The sequence below is a fragment of the Tachysurus vachellii genome, chromosome 18 (genome assembly GCF_030014155.1).
Source record: "Tachysurus vachellii isolate PV-2020 chromosome 18, HZAU_Pvac_v1, whole genome shotgun sequence".
NCBI classification, from domain to species: domain Eukaryota; kingdom Metazoa; phylum Chordata; class Actinopteri; order Siluriformes; family Bagridae; genus Tachysurus; species Tachysurus vachellii.
The window spans coordinates 5157642-5174197 of record NC_083477.1 but is presented as its reverse complement, the minus strand read 5'-3'; the positions used below and the strand labels follow the sequence as shown (position 1 = coordinate 5174197).

At 38.4% G+C, this 16556-nt stretch overlaps 1 protein-coding gene across 1 annotated transcript in view; it reads left to right on the top strand.

Annotated features, from left to right (window-relative positions):
* The window catches only part of plcd3a (phospholipase C, delta 3a), a 34174-nt gene that overhangs the window by 12233 nt on the left and 5385 nt on the right, over positions 1–16556 (top strand). Inside the window, exons 3-12 of the mRNA XM_060892703.1 lie at positions 8172–8400; positions 10353–10482; positions 10719–10944; positions 11501–11702; positions 12273–12417; positions 12516–12668; positions 14014–14157; positions 15089–15245; positions 15387–15503; positions 15581–15759. Coding sequence (XP_060748686.1) covers positions 8172–8400; positions 10353–10482; positions 10719–10944; positions 11501–11702; positions 12273–12417; positions 12516–12668; positions 14014–14157; positions 15089–15245; positions 15387–15503; positions 15581–15759 — 1682 coding nt within the window. The remainder of the gene's footprint in view (positions 1–8171; positions 8401–10352; positions 10483–10718; positions 10945–11500; positions 11703–12272; positions 12418–12515; positions 12669–14013; positions 14158–15088; positions 15246–15386; positions 15504–15580; positions 15760–16556) is intronic.

The following is a 16556-nucleotide window of genomic DNA, read 5'->3' as shown; positions in this document are numbered from 1 at the left end:
TAACTGAAAACAAAATATCACACAGGATGTTTAACACATTAAATACAATAAGGCATTACAAATTTAGACCTGACGTTGCACTATGGAACGATGAGAACGAAAATTAGGAATATGTTTTATACAATTTTTTATTTTGATTGGCCAAATGGTGATGTTTAAATTTCTCATGCATCAGCTCTGACAGGAGCATTTTGGGAAGGAGTCTCCAGTGTCAGACCTTTGTAATAGTCTGAGGTCAGACAGATTCTTGCACAGGAATGTCTTTAAAAGAGAATAAATAAGAGGCTGGTGTGTGAGCTGTAGCTGATATAATGTAAGTTAAAAGGAAAGTAAAACTTGTTCAATTGCTCCACAATAAAATGTAAATCTAAATGGCCTTATCCAGAAAGACTCACATTTATCATATTTATATAACCAAGGGCGAAATGTCTTGCTTAAGCACCCAGCATTAACAGGATCTGAACTCGTGATCAGATCAGTAATCCAGCGGCTTAGTCACTAAGCAGCCCCTTCCCTTCCCTATAATCCATTAGATCTATGATATCACATTATAAAGTGTTTTATTAACCATGAAAAATATAATTACATTCCTACATTTGCCTGCAGATAATGATCACTGTTTATTGTCCATCTCATCTTTTTGTCTTGAAGCTTTGTTCCATTTCACTAAAACCAGAGAGGAAATGTGTTGATGTTAGGAATCCTATTGGAGTTTTGTGTTGTAAATAAGGGCTTAGGTTTGAGCACTAAACAGGACAGAGTGGTTCTTATTTACTTTACAGAGTTATGCACACTTTAGATCGAATAAACCTAGAGAGATGAAGTCATGTGTATGGAGAATGTAATAGACACATTATAGAGTTTTTTTGAACCACACTGTAGTGCCACATCCTGCACTCTAAGACTGAAGGAAAATTCTATAACACTCAGATTCTATAACATTGTGTTTCAACGAATTTTTTCAATATTTTGACCTTATACTATTTTGCTTATACCATAAATATAAAGAGTAGACTTTACTCTTTATTATATAATATCTCACATATCTCACATCTTCAGAGTAACCAATGAACTGTGAAGAGAAGAGAATCAGTTTGATGGCTAGTGAACATTTTAATGATGATCCTGAGCTGTGAAACATTTTTAAACTTAGTACTGGATAATAATCTTGACAAAATGCTACAAAGGTTTGTCTGCAGAGTAACATACAGTAACTGGTACAGAATCAATCAGTTTCCTGTTGCCAGAGACCTAATTTCATTTGACTGCTACCTGTCAAAAAATTAGCTATAACTTAGCTAGCTAGTTTGGTTTGCTTGGCTAATGTTTATACCACTAGAAATATTATGTCATGTAAATAAAACCAAGTGGTAGCCAGCTAAAAATCTATTAGCATAATATATTGTGTAAACCAATAGTCAGTTTGACAGGAATAGTTAACATTGCTAACGATTATGTCAATAAAATAATTAGCCAATTTGGCCAGCAAGGTAGCTTACACTAGGTTAATTATTATGCTAGGTACACTATTAGTCAATGTTGCTTGAAAAGTAAATAATACTAGGCTGACTATTATGCTGTGTAAACCTGAGACCAATACTGCTAATAAACCAGGTAATATTAATTCAATTATTGTGCTAAACCAGTGGTTAATGTTTTTAGAAAACTTGCTAATACAGGGATAACTTTTCTGCTGTGTAAAGTTATTAGCTGATAAACTAGCTAAAATCAAACTAGCTAATGTTAGTTCAGTTATTGTACTAAGGTGGTGGCTAATTTATCAAGAAAACTAGCTGCTATTAGGACATTTTGATGTTTAAACTTGTGGACAATGCTGAATAAGTCTGTGGCCAGTGTCACTTAAGAACTAGCTAATTATTAATTAGAATTTATATCTTTTCACCTGGTTGAAATGAGCCATTAAAAAGTTTAAGTGATTAGTGACCATTATTTGAAATAAAAAGTTATATTTTTACTCTGAATCATGTTTTTTTGCTATATTGCTGCTTGTTTACACAGCATTTGTTTGTTTGAGTCAGAACAATCACTATTTTGGGCTAATAATATGAAACCTACTGAAAGCTATCAGTATAGATTGCAGTAACTGTTTAAGAGAAGGGTAATAAAGATGGCATGAGGTTACAATCAGGACAGACAACACAACAACTGAGCAATTAAAGGTTAATATTTTTTATGAAGTTCTCCATTGTGGAATCTTTGGTGGTACCAGGATATGAACTCACAACCTCTAACCAGTGGCACAGTGTATTTGACATGACATTTAAATACTTATAACTGCTGGAGTAAGACTTGGCAGGTGTCCAAATTTGGAGGAAAATAGGAAGGCAAAAAAGTGTTTCCAGAAAAACACTAAAATTATTAAATCTAGCTGTAATTCTACTCAGACTGATAAGCCGTCTAAATATAGTCAGGTATTGTATAAAGAAGTGGTTAGTTTTATTACACAGATTTTGTAAGTTGATAGCTCTGAGTGTCGTTTGTTAGCTCGTTTACTCAGGTGATTATTCGTTTTATGTTTCGCCCTACCTATAATCACGTCTGAGAGTGGAAAAACCTGAATACCTTCTACAAGTCATGTAAAGAAGGCCGCCTCACACGAGCACAGGAATGCTATGGCACAGATCAGACCTTCTCACCCACAGCTTTCAGCTGTGCACCATACACTGTGGAAATAAAATTCTGAGAACAGCTTGTGGTTTGGAAAAAAGTAAAGCAAATAAAACTATAGATCATAGACATAGTCAGTCTTAGACAGGATCTTTGTTTGTTTGTTTTGGCAATCTCTCTCTCTCTCTCTCTCTCTCTCTCTCTCTCTCGCTCTCTTTCTTTCTCTCACTTACACACACACACATACAGGGTGAAGGCCTTGTCATTCCTAATTAGAGAATTCTTCTTCTACTGCTGTAGATAATCTTCAAACATCTTGTGTCTAATGTATAATGTCTGGTGTCTAATGCATGAAAATAAATATACAAGTTAGGAGTAACATTATACCAATGGCTTTTGCACAACCACACACACACACACACACATGCTTTTCATACTTTTATCTGCCCTCATTGCCAGTTCATAGCAACCCAACACACGTCTGCATCACGTAGGATGGAATGATGGGGTCAGATGGTTTTCCAAGTTCTAATTTTAATCCACTGCATTAATGCAACCCTGTGAATCATGGTGTGAAATAAGGGGTTAAACAAGGCCAGGTATTTAACACATAAACTCTATTTGGGTGGTTCACAGTATTCGTTTCACAGCAGTCAGGTGATTTTGACTACGGTGACATAATGAATACCAGATCTGACAAGCATTACCCAGTCATTTCAAATGTGTTAGCCAATACTTCTTTTCTGCAGCACTGACCACGTGAAGGCTTGATCATGACATGTCATCTGCATGGAGCTAACAGATTGACCTCATGGTGGTTGCTAGCGGCTGTATTTACTTAAACTGAATACATTTTTTTTCTTGGAGCCTCAGATACAGTGCTGTTAGCTTCAAATGATCCAAAATGCAGCTGCACAGCTTGTTTTCAACCTGCCAAAGTTCTCGCATACCACCCCGCTGCTGCGATCCCTCCACTGGCTTCCGGTAGTTGCACGCATCAGATTCAAAACACTGATGCTGGCCTACAAAGCCAAAAATGGACCAGCTCCCTCTTACCTCAAAGCCCTCATCACTCCTCGCACTGCACCCCGCACCCTCCGATCTATCTCTCAGGGTAAGAGGCAAGTATACTACAAGACTCTTCTCTGTACTGGCACCAAGGTGGTGGAATGAACTTCCCCTAGAGGTCCGGACAGCTGAGTCACTGGCTATTTTCAAGCGGCAGTTGAAGATCTACTTATTCAGGAAACACTTCAACTAGCACTTCTTTCCTTATCTTTTGCATTTAAAAAAACAAAAAACAAAAAAAACACCTTTGACACTTTTTCATTGTAACTTTGAACAAATGTTTTAAACTCATGGTATCTTAAGTATGTAACTTAGTGATCCAGCATTAATGTATTCAATGCTAGAGATTTAAGCACTTATGTACGTCGCTCTGGATAAGGGCGTCTGCCAAATGCTGTAAATGTAAATGTATTAGAAACTCTTCTATAGGCTCCTATGTCAAATTCAACTACATTGAGTTTATTTTCCCATAAACTGGACCAGCAGAATGGAAAACAAATTGTGGGACATCTTCAATATATATAAATAAACGAAATATTTTTTGGCTGCAAGTCTGATATAAAATGAGTCTGAACTTTGTTGGATTTCAGTGTGAGACATGTTTTTATCACTATTGGGATAACCTTTCACAGAATATTAGTGTTTGGGGATAATGCCTTCCCATTTTAGATGGTTATGAACGTCTCAGAGAGCAGAAATGGGTTTGGTATCACCATTTACTTTGTTTACTTTGGGTATAATTTTACTATTTAATTTGTCCATAGTAGGTAAAAACGGAAATACTTATGAAAACTTATATCTACTTTCTTGTGAGCTTCACATTAGCCACCATTATGGAGTGTGGCATGTCAAAGACATATAATGATGAACATGAACACAACAAAACAGGGATAAATCTTATTTTTAAGCCTCATGGGAAAAGAGTAAAGGGGAAGAAAACTTAATGCTCCTTTACTTTACTTTATACTTTACTACTATTATAACATTGTGTTTTTTTTTTTGTTTATTTAAACATCTAGCGAGCTAGCTGTCACTACTTTCTTCTTTAGTGAAAATTTGCTAGCGACTTATTAATTTAGCTCCTTTTTAGTGCAACATGGCAAGCTAATTTTCTCGACCCAATTTCATCCTACATATAACAAGACACTCAGAATTAAACAGGAGGTCAGAACAAAAGACGAAACAAATATAAGCAAGCATGCAGATATTTAAATATAGTTTTACAACAGGCACCTGTGCTTCTCCTATTTAAAAAAAAAAAAAAAAGCCGCAGCTGGTTTCCTATTTCGAATCATTTGGCATATCAGACACAATACTTTTAAAACAGTTGAGCCTCTCTTGTAACGTCATAAACCAAGTTCATCAAGTCAGCTTTTACTCAGAAAAAATCTTCTTTAAATGGGAATATATGAATGTATAAAAGCACAATCATCTTAAGACATCTAAAGGAAGTTAAATGAATATAAGTCACTTGAAGTTTTTAAAGCAGCAGTGTGTAGTTTTGGGTTAATAATATTGAAAGCATTATTGAGCTTTTAGTCTCATTATTCTTTTGTAATACTTGGGAGATCTTGATAATGGCAATAGATATAATTATATCTTTAATTCAGTATGCAATTAAGAATAATATGGATGTATATTTACCTCTCGTATTTCAAGGATAGTTTAATGAAGGTGGGATATAGTATCGTAGTGTTGATCGGAGGTTTGTGAGTTCAAATCCCAGGTCCACCAAGCTGCTACTGTTGGGCCCCTGAGCAAGGCCCTTAACCCTCAATTATTCAGTTGTATAAAGAAATGAGATACAATGCAAGTCACTCTGGATAAGGGCCATCTGCCCAATGCTGTAAATGTAACTATAATAAGAAAGTGCCTGAATTCCCAAATCTTACATCCTATAAGCATCTTCTTTCTAGCTATAATTACTAGAATGAAAGGAATGTATCTGTAAAGATTCCCAGCCATCCAGGTGTGGTTATCTGGAAGCTGAGTCATGAAAACTGGACTTCTTTTTAGTTCGATCGAAACAATTCACTTCTGGATTTATGGAATCCTGCCAAATTTCCTCAGTGCTCAAAAGTTTTGATCTAACAAGATCTCTTCAAATTTGTGGAATCCTGCCAACTTCCTTTAGATTAGGAAGCTGCTCAGATTAGTAGTCTCTAAACATAGGCCTTTGTCATTGTCACTGACACCTTTATGAGAAGGTGTTACATAGGAAACTTTGTCAGAAATAAAAAAAAAAAAGTATCTGACCAGTTCTTCCAGGATATTGTGAGCTCAGAAATTAACACAAAATCAAGTAAACTTCACAGTTTTGAAATTTTAGAAAATGACCACAGATTTGCTTCTGATTTGGGCTGAGATAAGATTTCACAATTCAATTTTACCAATTCAAGTAGTTTTTCACAAAATAAGCACACATTTTGGGCCAAAACAATTACAAACATTTGCACAATCCTGGATAAATTCATGTATTGAGGCAGCTGAAAGGAGGACATTCATGATGTGTAATTTTTATCTCACAAACAAAACAGTTCCATATTAACACAGTGACAATAAGCATAAATCTTTCAAATGACTATTGAAGCACAAATTACATGTACAGTATTTAAAAAGAAATCTAGCTCCTGTAGAATCAACAGTTTCCCTATGATGGGTTTTGGGAATTGTTTTTTTAATATGTATTCAGTGTGAACACATGCACTAGTTTCAGTAATCAAGCTGTCTTTAATGGGCTCTTGCCGGTTTGATGGTGTTGTATCTTCACGTTTTATGGAGGAAATTATATTAATGCTTTGTCAGTGTTTTTTGTCTTTCTCTGGAGGAAAGCTGTTTGTCACAGATGTTTGTGGCAGATTGTGTGTGTGTGTGGGTGGTTGTTGAATTGAGACACAAACAGTAAGGTATGTGTCTGTGTCTGTGTGTATTTAACTGAGACACATGCAGTATGGTGTGTGTGTGTTTGTCATTACATGAGACCCATACAGTATAGTGTGTGTGTGTGTTCACATGAGACTCATATATTGTGGTGTGTGTGTGTTTGTGTGTGTATTTGTGTGTTTAAATGAGGCACATACAGTATGGTGTGTGTGTGGTTACATGAGAACCCATACAGTAAAATGTGTGTGTATGTGTGTGTTTACATGAGACACATATAGTATAGTGTGTGTGTTTGTGTGTGTGTGTGTATTTGTGTGTGTGTTTAAATGAGACACATACAGTATAGTGTGTGTGTGTGTGTGTAAGCTGCTTGCCACGTGTGCAGTGAAATGCATTAGCCTATGCTGAAGCTGTGGTTTTGTAACAGCTGACATAACTTAAGGACCTTAACTTAAATCTAGTTCACTTGTGCACATCAAGCAAAAACATTCCTAGAGCCACAATAATTACATAATTTCAACAAATACGATTTACAACATTGTTGTGCTGTTGAAATTTCCAGCCAACATTACTCGAGTGTTCAGTTACCTGAACATTTGACAGGTTGTGTGTATGTGTGTGTGTTTAAATGAGACCCATACAGTATGGTGTGTGTGTGTGTGTGTGTGTGTGTGTATATATGTGTATGTGTGTGGGTTTACATGAGACTCATACAGTGTGGTGTGTGTGTGTTTGTGTGTGTATTTGTGTGTGTTTAAATGAGACCGTAGTGACAAAACTAGCCACACTCTTGAAAGGAATTGATTTCGTCTTTTTTTCTGAAATATTCTTTGGGTAATCAACACTTGTAGCAGTATCACAATCTGATTGGATGGTGCATTGACAGACACTATGAATATCTTTTAAAAAAAATTATAATAATAAACAGGAAAAGAATCATGTGTGTGTGTGTGAATGAGTATAGTAGGATTTCTTTTCTGTAGTGTCAACAGTTCAAAGATTTCATTGTTACAGAGCTCCTCTGTTTAGTAGGTTAAGCAAATAAGACATAAGTCCACAGACTGGAGATCAGCTTTCATTGAAAATGAACTGAATCCAGGTAGGACAGCGAGATTGTCTGAAGTGATGGTGGGACAGATTTGTGCAGTCAGCTGTGTGAGGAAAGTTGAGCCTCAGCTGCTAAACAGATCTGGTTGGGGATGGGGCATCTGATAGGAGCTATGATGACACACAAACACACAGACAGAGAGCGAGAGAGAGACGTTGCTTCCTTCATAGTTATTTAGTTTAGTAGTTTTATTAAGTAGATCAGTTAATTAACTTAGTGATGACAGATTAGGCTGTTGTTTAATAAATGACAGAGACCCCTTTGTGAAGTGAAGAGTTCAGATCTATCAAATGTGATCTATCTATATACTGGTACATATCTACTGGTACATGTGCTTATTGTAACCCATAGCATTCGATCCAGTAAATTATTAATTATTTCTAACTTTTCAATTTCTCTTTCTTTCTCTCTCTCTCTCTCTCTCTCTCTCTCTCTCTCTCTCTCTCTCTCTCTCTCTCTCTCTCTCTCTCTCTTTGTTTCTCAGTCTGTGTGACGGAGGTAGAATGCGTGAGGGAGGGCTGCCAGTCTGAGTGCCTGCGTCGGCTTGCCGATTCCGTTCCCGATTCTCAGTGCTTCACGCTGGTGTTTCGTGGAGGGAGGAAGAGTCTGGACCTGTGCTGCTCATCACGTGAGGAGGCACAATGCTGGGTCCGCGGCATCCGAACTCTCAAAGATCGTGTCTCCAACATGAGCCAGAAGGAGAAGCTCGATCAATATCCTTTAGCTTTGCTTTCACTTTTTTAGCTGCTCGCACCAGTGGAAAGAGAGGAAAACTGGGGAATCATTGACCTGCGGGCTTACTGAGTTTTTTCTTGTGCACATGACCAGTGCTGCAATCAGGCAGATCGGTTTGTAGAATTGACTTTAATGCTGTAGCAAGGCGAAAGACCAGGCCCTGACGTTTCCACTGTCAGACACACACACACGTGGACTTGCCACATGTGCAGTGAAATGCATTAGCGTCTGCTGAAGCTGTGGTTTTGTAACAGCTGACATAACAGGACCTTAACTTAAATCTAGTCCACTTGTGCACATCAAACAAACACATTTCTAGAGCCACAATAATTACATAATTTCAACAAATACGATTTACAACATTGTTGTGCTGTTGAAATTTCCAGCCGACATTACTCGAGTGTTCAGTTACCTGAACATTTGACATGTTCTACCACATGCTGTAATGTTACAAAACTAACATCCCTGCAATGTTGTAAAAACATTGCGTGTGTTTATTTATGGTTTTCTTTTAAACATTGCTGTAATGTTAGTTAATGACATAGAAACATATGCATTAAAATTTCTATTCATGAGCATGTTTTTATAAAGATGTTCACCTCGCGGTTGTAGAACTTTCAGGAAACATTTTGCTACAGTTCATTTCAGACTTGTTTATATTTTCTCAGACCTAGAATCTTCCTCCAGCTGAAACAGCGGCTCACTTTGTCCTGCAGTATACGTGGATTACTGCATACAGAGTTTTCTGAATAAAATTGGACAGGAATTCTTATGTTTCCCTTGAAGTTTGAATTCCCGTCACTCATGGGAAGCTGAGAAAAAGTGCAAAATAGATCTTTAAGACACCATGAAAGAATAGTAAAGAAAGGAAGAAAATAAAGAAATAAAATCTATCTTGTGTCCTGGCCCTGCTTTAATTAGCAAATATACATTTAAATTTACAATTGTAGGATGTCCTTATCCAGAGCAACTCACAAAAGTGCCTTGAAGTCGCTATCAATGAATATATTAACACTGGTTCACTAGGTTACAGACTTGTGATACTATTAAACTATTACTATTAAACTATTACTATTAAACTCTGTTCAGGGTTAAGCATTAGTTCAAGTGTTTCAGGAAGAGGAAAGACTTCACCTGTTGTTTGAAGATAGCCAGTGACTCAGCTGTTCAGACATCAGCTGTACACACACATATATGTTCATTCCACCACCTTGATGCCAGAACAGAAAAGAGTCTTGATCTATACCTAGGTGCAGTGCAAGGACTGATAAGAGCTTTGAGGTAAGAGGGAGCTGGTTCATTTTTGGCTTTGTAGGCAAGCATCAGTGTTTTGAATCTACCGTGCAGCTACCGGAAGACAGTTGAGGGAGCGAAGTGGTGGGGTGGTACTGTATGTGAGAACTTAAGTCATGGAGCTCAGAGGTAGACCTCAGATCAGTAAGTTGCAGTAGTCCGGTCTTGAAATGACAAGAGACTGAATACGTACCTGAGCAGCCTGTGTGAATAAAAATGGCTGAATATTACAAACAAACATTCCTGTAAAGTTATGCAACAAACCACCGAGTCCAGAAGAACCTGAAGGGCTATGAAATATAAAAGAAACATCAGTGTTAATGTAATTTGTTAATTTTGAGAAACAAATGCTGTATTTTTTTAGCCTCTATGCGTGAGAAGTTAGGACAGAGGACATCCACAATAGGAGAAGGCGACATCTGTCCAAAAATGATGTGAAACTAATAACTTCCTTTTGCATAGAGTTTAACTGAAATGTCTTATCTGGAAGTCCAGATATAGCGACATCATTCACATTTGTCCTTAATATCTGGGTAAATTTGAGACAGTCTATATTTAGAAATGCATGCACATAATAAATGTTCCATCAGATGTAACAGTTGCTATACCACACTGAAATATCCTTAACTTCTGACACTTGGATTCGAAGCTATCTGAGACGAGCCGATCTGAACCAGGATGGAAAGATGAGCTATGATGAAGTCCAGCACCTGCTTCAGATGATCAATATAGACCTGAATGAGCAATATGCACGCACACTCTTCAAGGTTTGTCTCTTTCTACTGTATATACTGTATATAAACGTTGTGTATTTTAGACTCCAAAACTTGTCTTCTGTTCATGTATGTATGTGTGTGTTCTAACTTGCGTGTACCACAATTCTTGATTCTGATTGGTCAGAAGATTTTGGTTCATTTTCTGCATATTATTTCTGAAAACAACTGTGCTATATTCATGCCTGCTTAGTCTGCTTAGTCTCTCTCTTGTTCTGGGTGTTGTGTAGAAGTGTGACCGCTCCCATGATAACCGCTTGGACCCTGCAGAGATTGAGGAGTTTTGTCGGGAGCTCATGCGACGACCTGAGCTGGACTCTGTGTTTCGACATTACTCCAGTAACGGCTTTGTGCTTTCTACGCTGGAGCTGCGGGACTTCCTGGGTGATCAGGGCGAGGGTGCCACGTTGGGCCATGCACAAAAACTCATCCAAACCTATGAGTTCAACGACTGGGGTATACACACACACATTCACATGTTTGCTGAGCAGATGCTTTTATCTAGATGTCTGTTTGTTTCTAAAATGAATTTAAATTAAAAATCAACATGATATTGAAGGAGCATCTGTGACATGTCACACAGTAAACATCTTGCCCTCTGATTTAACAAAAATCCTCCAGTATATTTTGTAATTACATGAATTACAGTAAAGATTCACTGGTCCTACAATCCCTCAGGGTAGGAGGAACGTATATACTACTACTACTACTACTACTACTACTACTACTACTAATAATAATAATAATAATAATAATAATAATAATAATAATAATAATTGTGCTATAATTCCACCTAACAGAGTTTTAGGCTAAGAATTCTGTGAACTACTGAACCAATGTTAATGTATTTATTGATACTGTAGTATGTCCCTCTTGTTAAATGTTAACACTGTACACACACACTGGAGGAATTTGATCAGCATGTTCCGTTAAAAAGGTTTCAGGGAAGTGGCTAAGAAAGCTGTGCGCTGTGGGTGTGTTGTTGTTGATAATTGTCTCATGTGTTTTTCAGCCCAGAAGAACCTGTTCATGACTCAGAATGGCTTCACCATGTACATGCTGTCGAATGAAAATGACTTGTTCAATCCTGATCACACTGGTGTGTATCAGGACATGACCCGGCCGCTGACCCACTACTACATCTCCTCCTCTCACAATACCTACCTTAGTAAAGACCAGGTTACAGGAGAGAGCAGCACAGAGCCTTATATCAGGTACACACACACACACACACACAAACACCAACACACATACACAAACACCAACACACATACACAACACCTATCTCAGTAAAGACCATGTGACTGGAGAAAGCAGCACAGAGCCTTACATCAGGTACACACACACAAACACCAACACATAAACAAAACACCTACCTCACTATAGACCAGGTGACTGGAGAGAGCAGGACAGAGCCTTACTGTACATCAGGTACACACACATACACACACACGTAAACCACACCTCAGTAAAGGTCAGGTGAATGAAAAGCGCAGCACCAGGCCTTTTATTAGTTATACAGACACACACACTTTAAAACGAGCAACAGAGAGCCTTAGATACAGTAAACACACACACACCACGCTAAAGGCCAGGTGAATACCAAGAGCAGCAACAAGCTTTTTATCAAGTATACACACACACATACTCTCTCTCAAACATCACTATCATAGTCTCATATCCAAAACATAAACACAGTGACATTTTTATCAGTATACCTCAAAAAGTTTAGTGCTGTAGATAAACGTGTGTGTGTGTGTGTCTGTGTGTGTGTGCACTCTCAGGGCTTTGAATCAGGGCTGCCGCTGTGTTGAATTGGACTGCTGGGACGGTGATAAAGGCGAGCCTATGATCTACCATGGACACACACTCACTTCTAAAGTAGCTTTTAAGGAGGTCATTGAAACTATTGCTCAATATGCCTTCAAGGTGAGAGCAGCATTTACAGTTTCAACAGGCTGCGGCTGTCAAAACAGAATGAACATACATGCTTATTTCTCTCTCTCTCGCTCTCTCTTTGTGTTTAGGTGTCTCCATATCCTCTGATTTTGTCTCTAGAGAATCATTGCTCTGTGGAGCAGCAGGCCGTCATGGCTCAGCACCTGCGTTCTATCCTGGGTTCAGCTCTACTCTCCAAACCCCTCAGCGAACAGACACTCAATCAGCTGCCATCACCAGAGGTTACACCCTCTCCTTCTTTCTCGCTCTCTCTATTTTAATTGACTTATCATAGAATATTGCAGAGAGGGTTATGGACTTTGCTCAAGGTCCCAACAATGGCAGCACTGGGGCTTGAACCCAGATCCTTGGATCAACAACCCATGACTGCCCCAGTATTAATAATAACAGTGTCAAATTATAATGTGCCAGTGTCAGACAAAATTATAATAAATGAGGGTTATGTCAGGGCGACTCTTTCTTTGTCTCTCATTTTGCCTGTCTCACTCTCTCTCTCTCTCTCTCTCTCTCTCTCTGTGTGTGTGTTGAGCTAAGTGGTCACAGTAATGAGTTAATAGTGAAAAATTGCAGACAGTACAGTACAGACAGTCCAAAACAATGTTGTGTCTTAGTTTTCCCCTTTTTAAACCGTGAGCTCAAGTACTTTTTGATTGAACACAGTGTTCTCCTTGCGACAAATATTGTCACTCCGGGAGGAGGAAGATAGACCCATATGCAGGATAGCTTCAAATAAATAGGTTTAATAACAATGAAATACATGAAACAGGAACACAGACGAAAACTACACAGGACAAAGGACGAGGATACACTGACGATGATTCTGCGCTGCCATAGGCAACGCGGCACGGTTAAACATGACGATGAACACACAGAGAACAGGTGTGTAGAGACGGGGAGGAGTAAACAAAGGCGGGGCACATGGCCAAAATTCTGGGCTGAACCATAACACATATTAGGTCTGATGATATTGGTGTTTTATTATTTTAATTCCTGTCCCACTGACATCAATTGCAGGTTATTTATATTATAATATTTTTTATTAAATAAAGTGGTCATCCACCATACAGGTCCCTCTTAATAAGCTGTTGCTATAGAAACGATATAATACATAGAGATAGAAACCTATTATACATAGAGTATCGCATTTACCTGTCTACCTGTGATTTTGCCTTGCACTACTGATGTCACTAAATGAATCAACACCTTCCGACCAGTCAGATTTGAGAATTCAGATTTGGTGTGGTATAATACAGTATATAATTTATAATTGCATGAATATTCCACACTTCTGCTCCAAGTCAACAACCCCAGGTACAAAACCCCAGGAGCCAAAAAAAAACTAACATGAACTATTACAGACGATTAATCTCGAGTCTAAACATCCTTTAATTGTCTTTAATTCTCTTTCCCTTTATGGCAATTGATATTGCAATGGACATCATAAAGCATTAAGCCATTTTTAAAAACCCTTTTAACAGGTGGCATTTAACTTCAACTTCAAATTTCTGTCAATTTTAAAATAATTGTCACTCTGTTGTCCCTTAAATTTCCTTTTTGTGTTTTCAGGAGCTGAAAGGTCGAATCCTGGTGAAGTCCAAGAAACTGACTAGTCAGCTGGAAAAGTTAGGCAGCTCGGCCAGCTTCTCCTCCAGCTCAGATGAGGAGATCGGGGGCAACAACAAAAGTCCCAGCAAGAAGGAGTCTGGGAAGGTGAGTGTTGTTCTGGTCTTACTGTAGTCCAAATGCAATTTAGTCTGAAAGCTACAGCTGTGTTCCGACTGTATGTCTACATGCTGCTGTATTGGGAAAAATGAAATTGTAGCAACAGGAAATATCTTGTAGTTTTTGAATATATTTAGTATTTCCTATATAATTACAATAGAACAAATATATGATTATTAAATTGGGCATTTTTCTCATTTTAAGCTTAAATCGTTTTGTTCTACTAGCAGCTACTTACAGCTACCAATATCTCCATCAAAGTCCCAGTCACCTGTATACTGTAGATCAGACCCACATGCAGGATGAAGTAAAAGCTAACCAAACTTACATCAAACAAATATAAGAATGAAAACAAAACATGACAATAACAAAAGCCGGCGTCCTACGGCATCCGATCTTACGGCTCGAACACAATTACTGATAACAGAGATAACAAGACAGGCATATATAGAACAGTACTTCAAGGTAAACAAGAAACAGGCGAGAAGGTGGGAAAATAGAACAATAGGAAAGGGCGAGGCACAACCCACATGGGAACAATAATAGCAAAGCAGGCGATGATGAAACACCTGCCAGCACCCCCTCTGGTGGTTTGGTAAGGAACTGTCCCAGTAGGACCTAACAGTTACTTTTAAAATGTCCTGATTTTGTCTTGTCATTTTGTGGATTTGTGCACATGCCGATTAACGCTAGGCTCAGCCCAATACCTGATAACAATACCAGTATCAAAGCATCCCTGGAAAAAATTTAACATATAAGTTTCTCTATGTGAATAGACCAATCTGAATAAATTTGCACAAACCCATGTATAAAGCATGATAGGACTGGAGCTTGTGCTTCGACATCCACCTCATGTCTCGGTGAAGAAAGAGATGAATAAAGGTACAGTATGTGTGTATGTGTTTTCTCTCTTTTATAGCCAGTCTGCTCTTCTAAGATCAGTCCAGAGCTGGCTGAGCTGGTGGTGTACTGCTGCAGTGTGCCGTTTCCCGGATTTGATGCGGCCAGTCAGAGACTCCCGAGTGAGATGTATTCTTTCTCTGAGAATGAAGCACTCAAACACATCAAGGACTCAGGTGAGACATGTGGGGTCTAAGACAGTCTTCAGGTCCCCATATTCAAACACATAAACACAGTTTATGTTGTGTTCTTACAGATGTCTGTGAGGAAAAAAAGGGTGTGTTTATTTAATGAGTGTGTGTGTGCACTTTCTATAGGAAACCTTTATGTGAGACACAACAGTAAACAACTGAGCCGGATTTACCCATCAGGCCAGAGGCTGCAGTCCTCTAACTATGACCCACAGGACATGTGGAATGTAGGAAGTCAAATGGGTAAGACACTAGAGATCAAGCAGTCTAGAAGAAGCATAGGATCATTTGTATGATGATAGTTTTTCGCTCTTTTCCAGTGGCTCTAAACTTCCAGACACCAGGGGAGCAGATGGATCTGAACCGGGGTCGTTTCCTGCCTAACGGGCAATGTGGATATGTGCTGAAACCTGACTTCCTGTGTCAGCCAAATTCCAACTTCAACCCCGAGAAGACCGGAGGAGGCCCAGGACACATACCCACTCAACTCACCATACGGGTCAGCAATATTTATACAGCGTGTATACAGGATGAGTCATGATATTAATACTGAGGCTTTTCAAGAGGGTTAAAGAGACACAGCCTAGGATTCAATTAGAATTTGACAACATAGTTTTTTAATAATAAAAGTGTAATTTACTGTAATGATAATGTGTTTCTCACAATGCATATTCTTTAAATGGATGCAAATGCTAATAAATCTGCAAACTACTCGAGGTCAAGTTTAAGGTCAAAAACAGACAGACGATCAGGCTGGATATTGTAACAAAACCTGGAATGCTAAAAACAGGAAATTTACACAGTTACAAAAAGAGTATAGAGTAGAGTAGAGAATAGTACTCAAAAGGCAAAGTCAGATTAAGGACAGCTGAGGGTTACTTAAGTGTTAAGTCACTGTGAAGTTGTCTCAGCATCAGATGTCATGCCCACGAACCATTGCCTGAATGCCTGATGCATATGGCAAACAAAACAGCGCAGGAATCCATCTGATTGGTTTGATTCTACAGAATATCCAGGAGACATGTGTCGCTTTTTTAACGACACTAGTCTCCCTGTAGACAAAGCCGTCTTGAGGCCCTTTTCACATTAAAGAAGGAAGCTGTCTTATTTACTGTACAGCTGTGACATTGAGCACTTGATCAGCTAAATGCTGGATTTTCCAAATGATGTGACGATCACGATATAGACTCATTCATTTGCACAATCTTTTTTAAGGAACGATCTATGGTTGCACATTGGTCTGATTTTGTAGGATTTTACATTTTCACACTCCTAAACACAACACTGATCAAAATT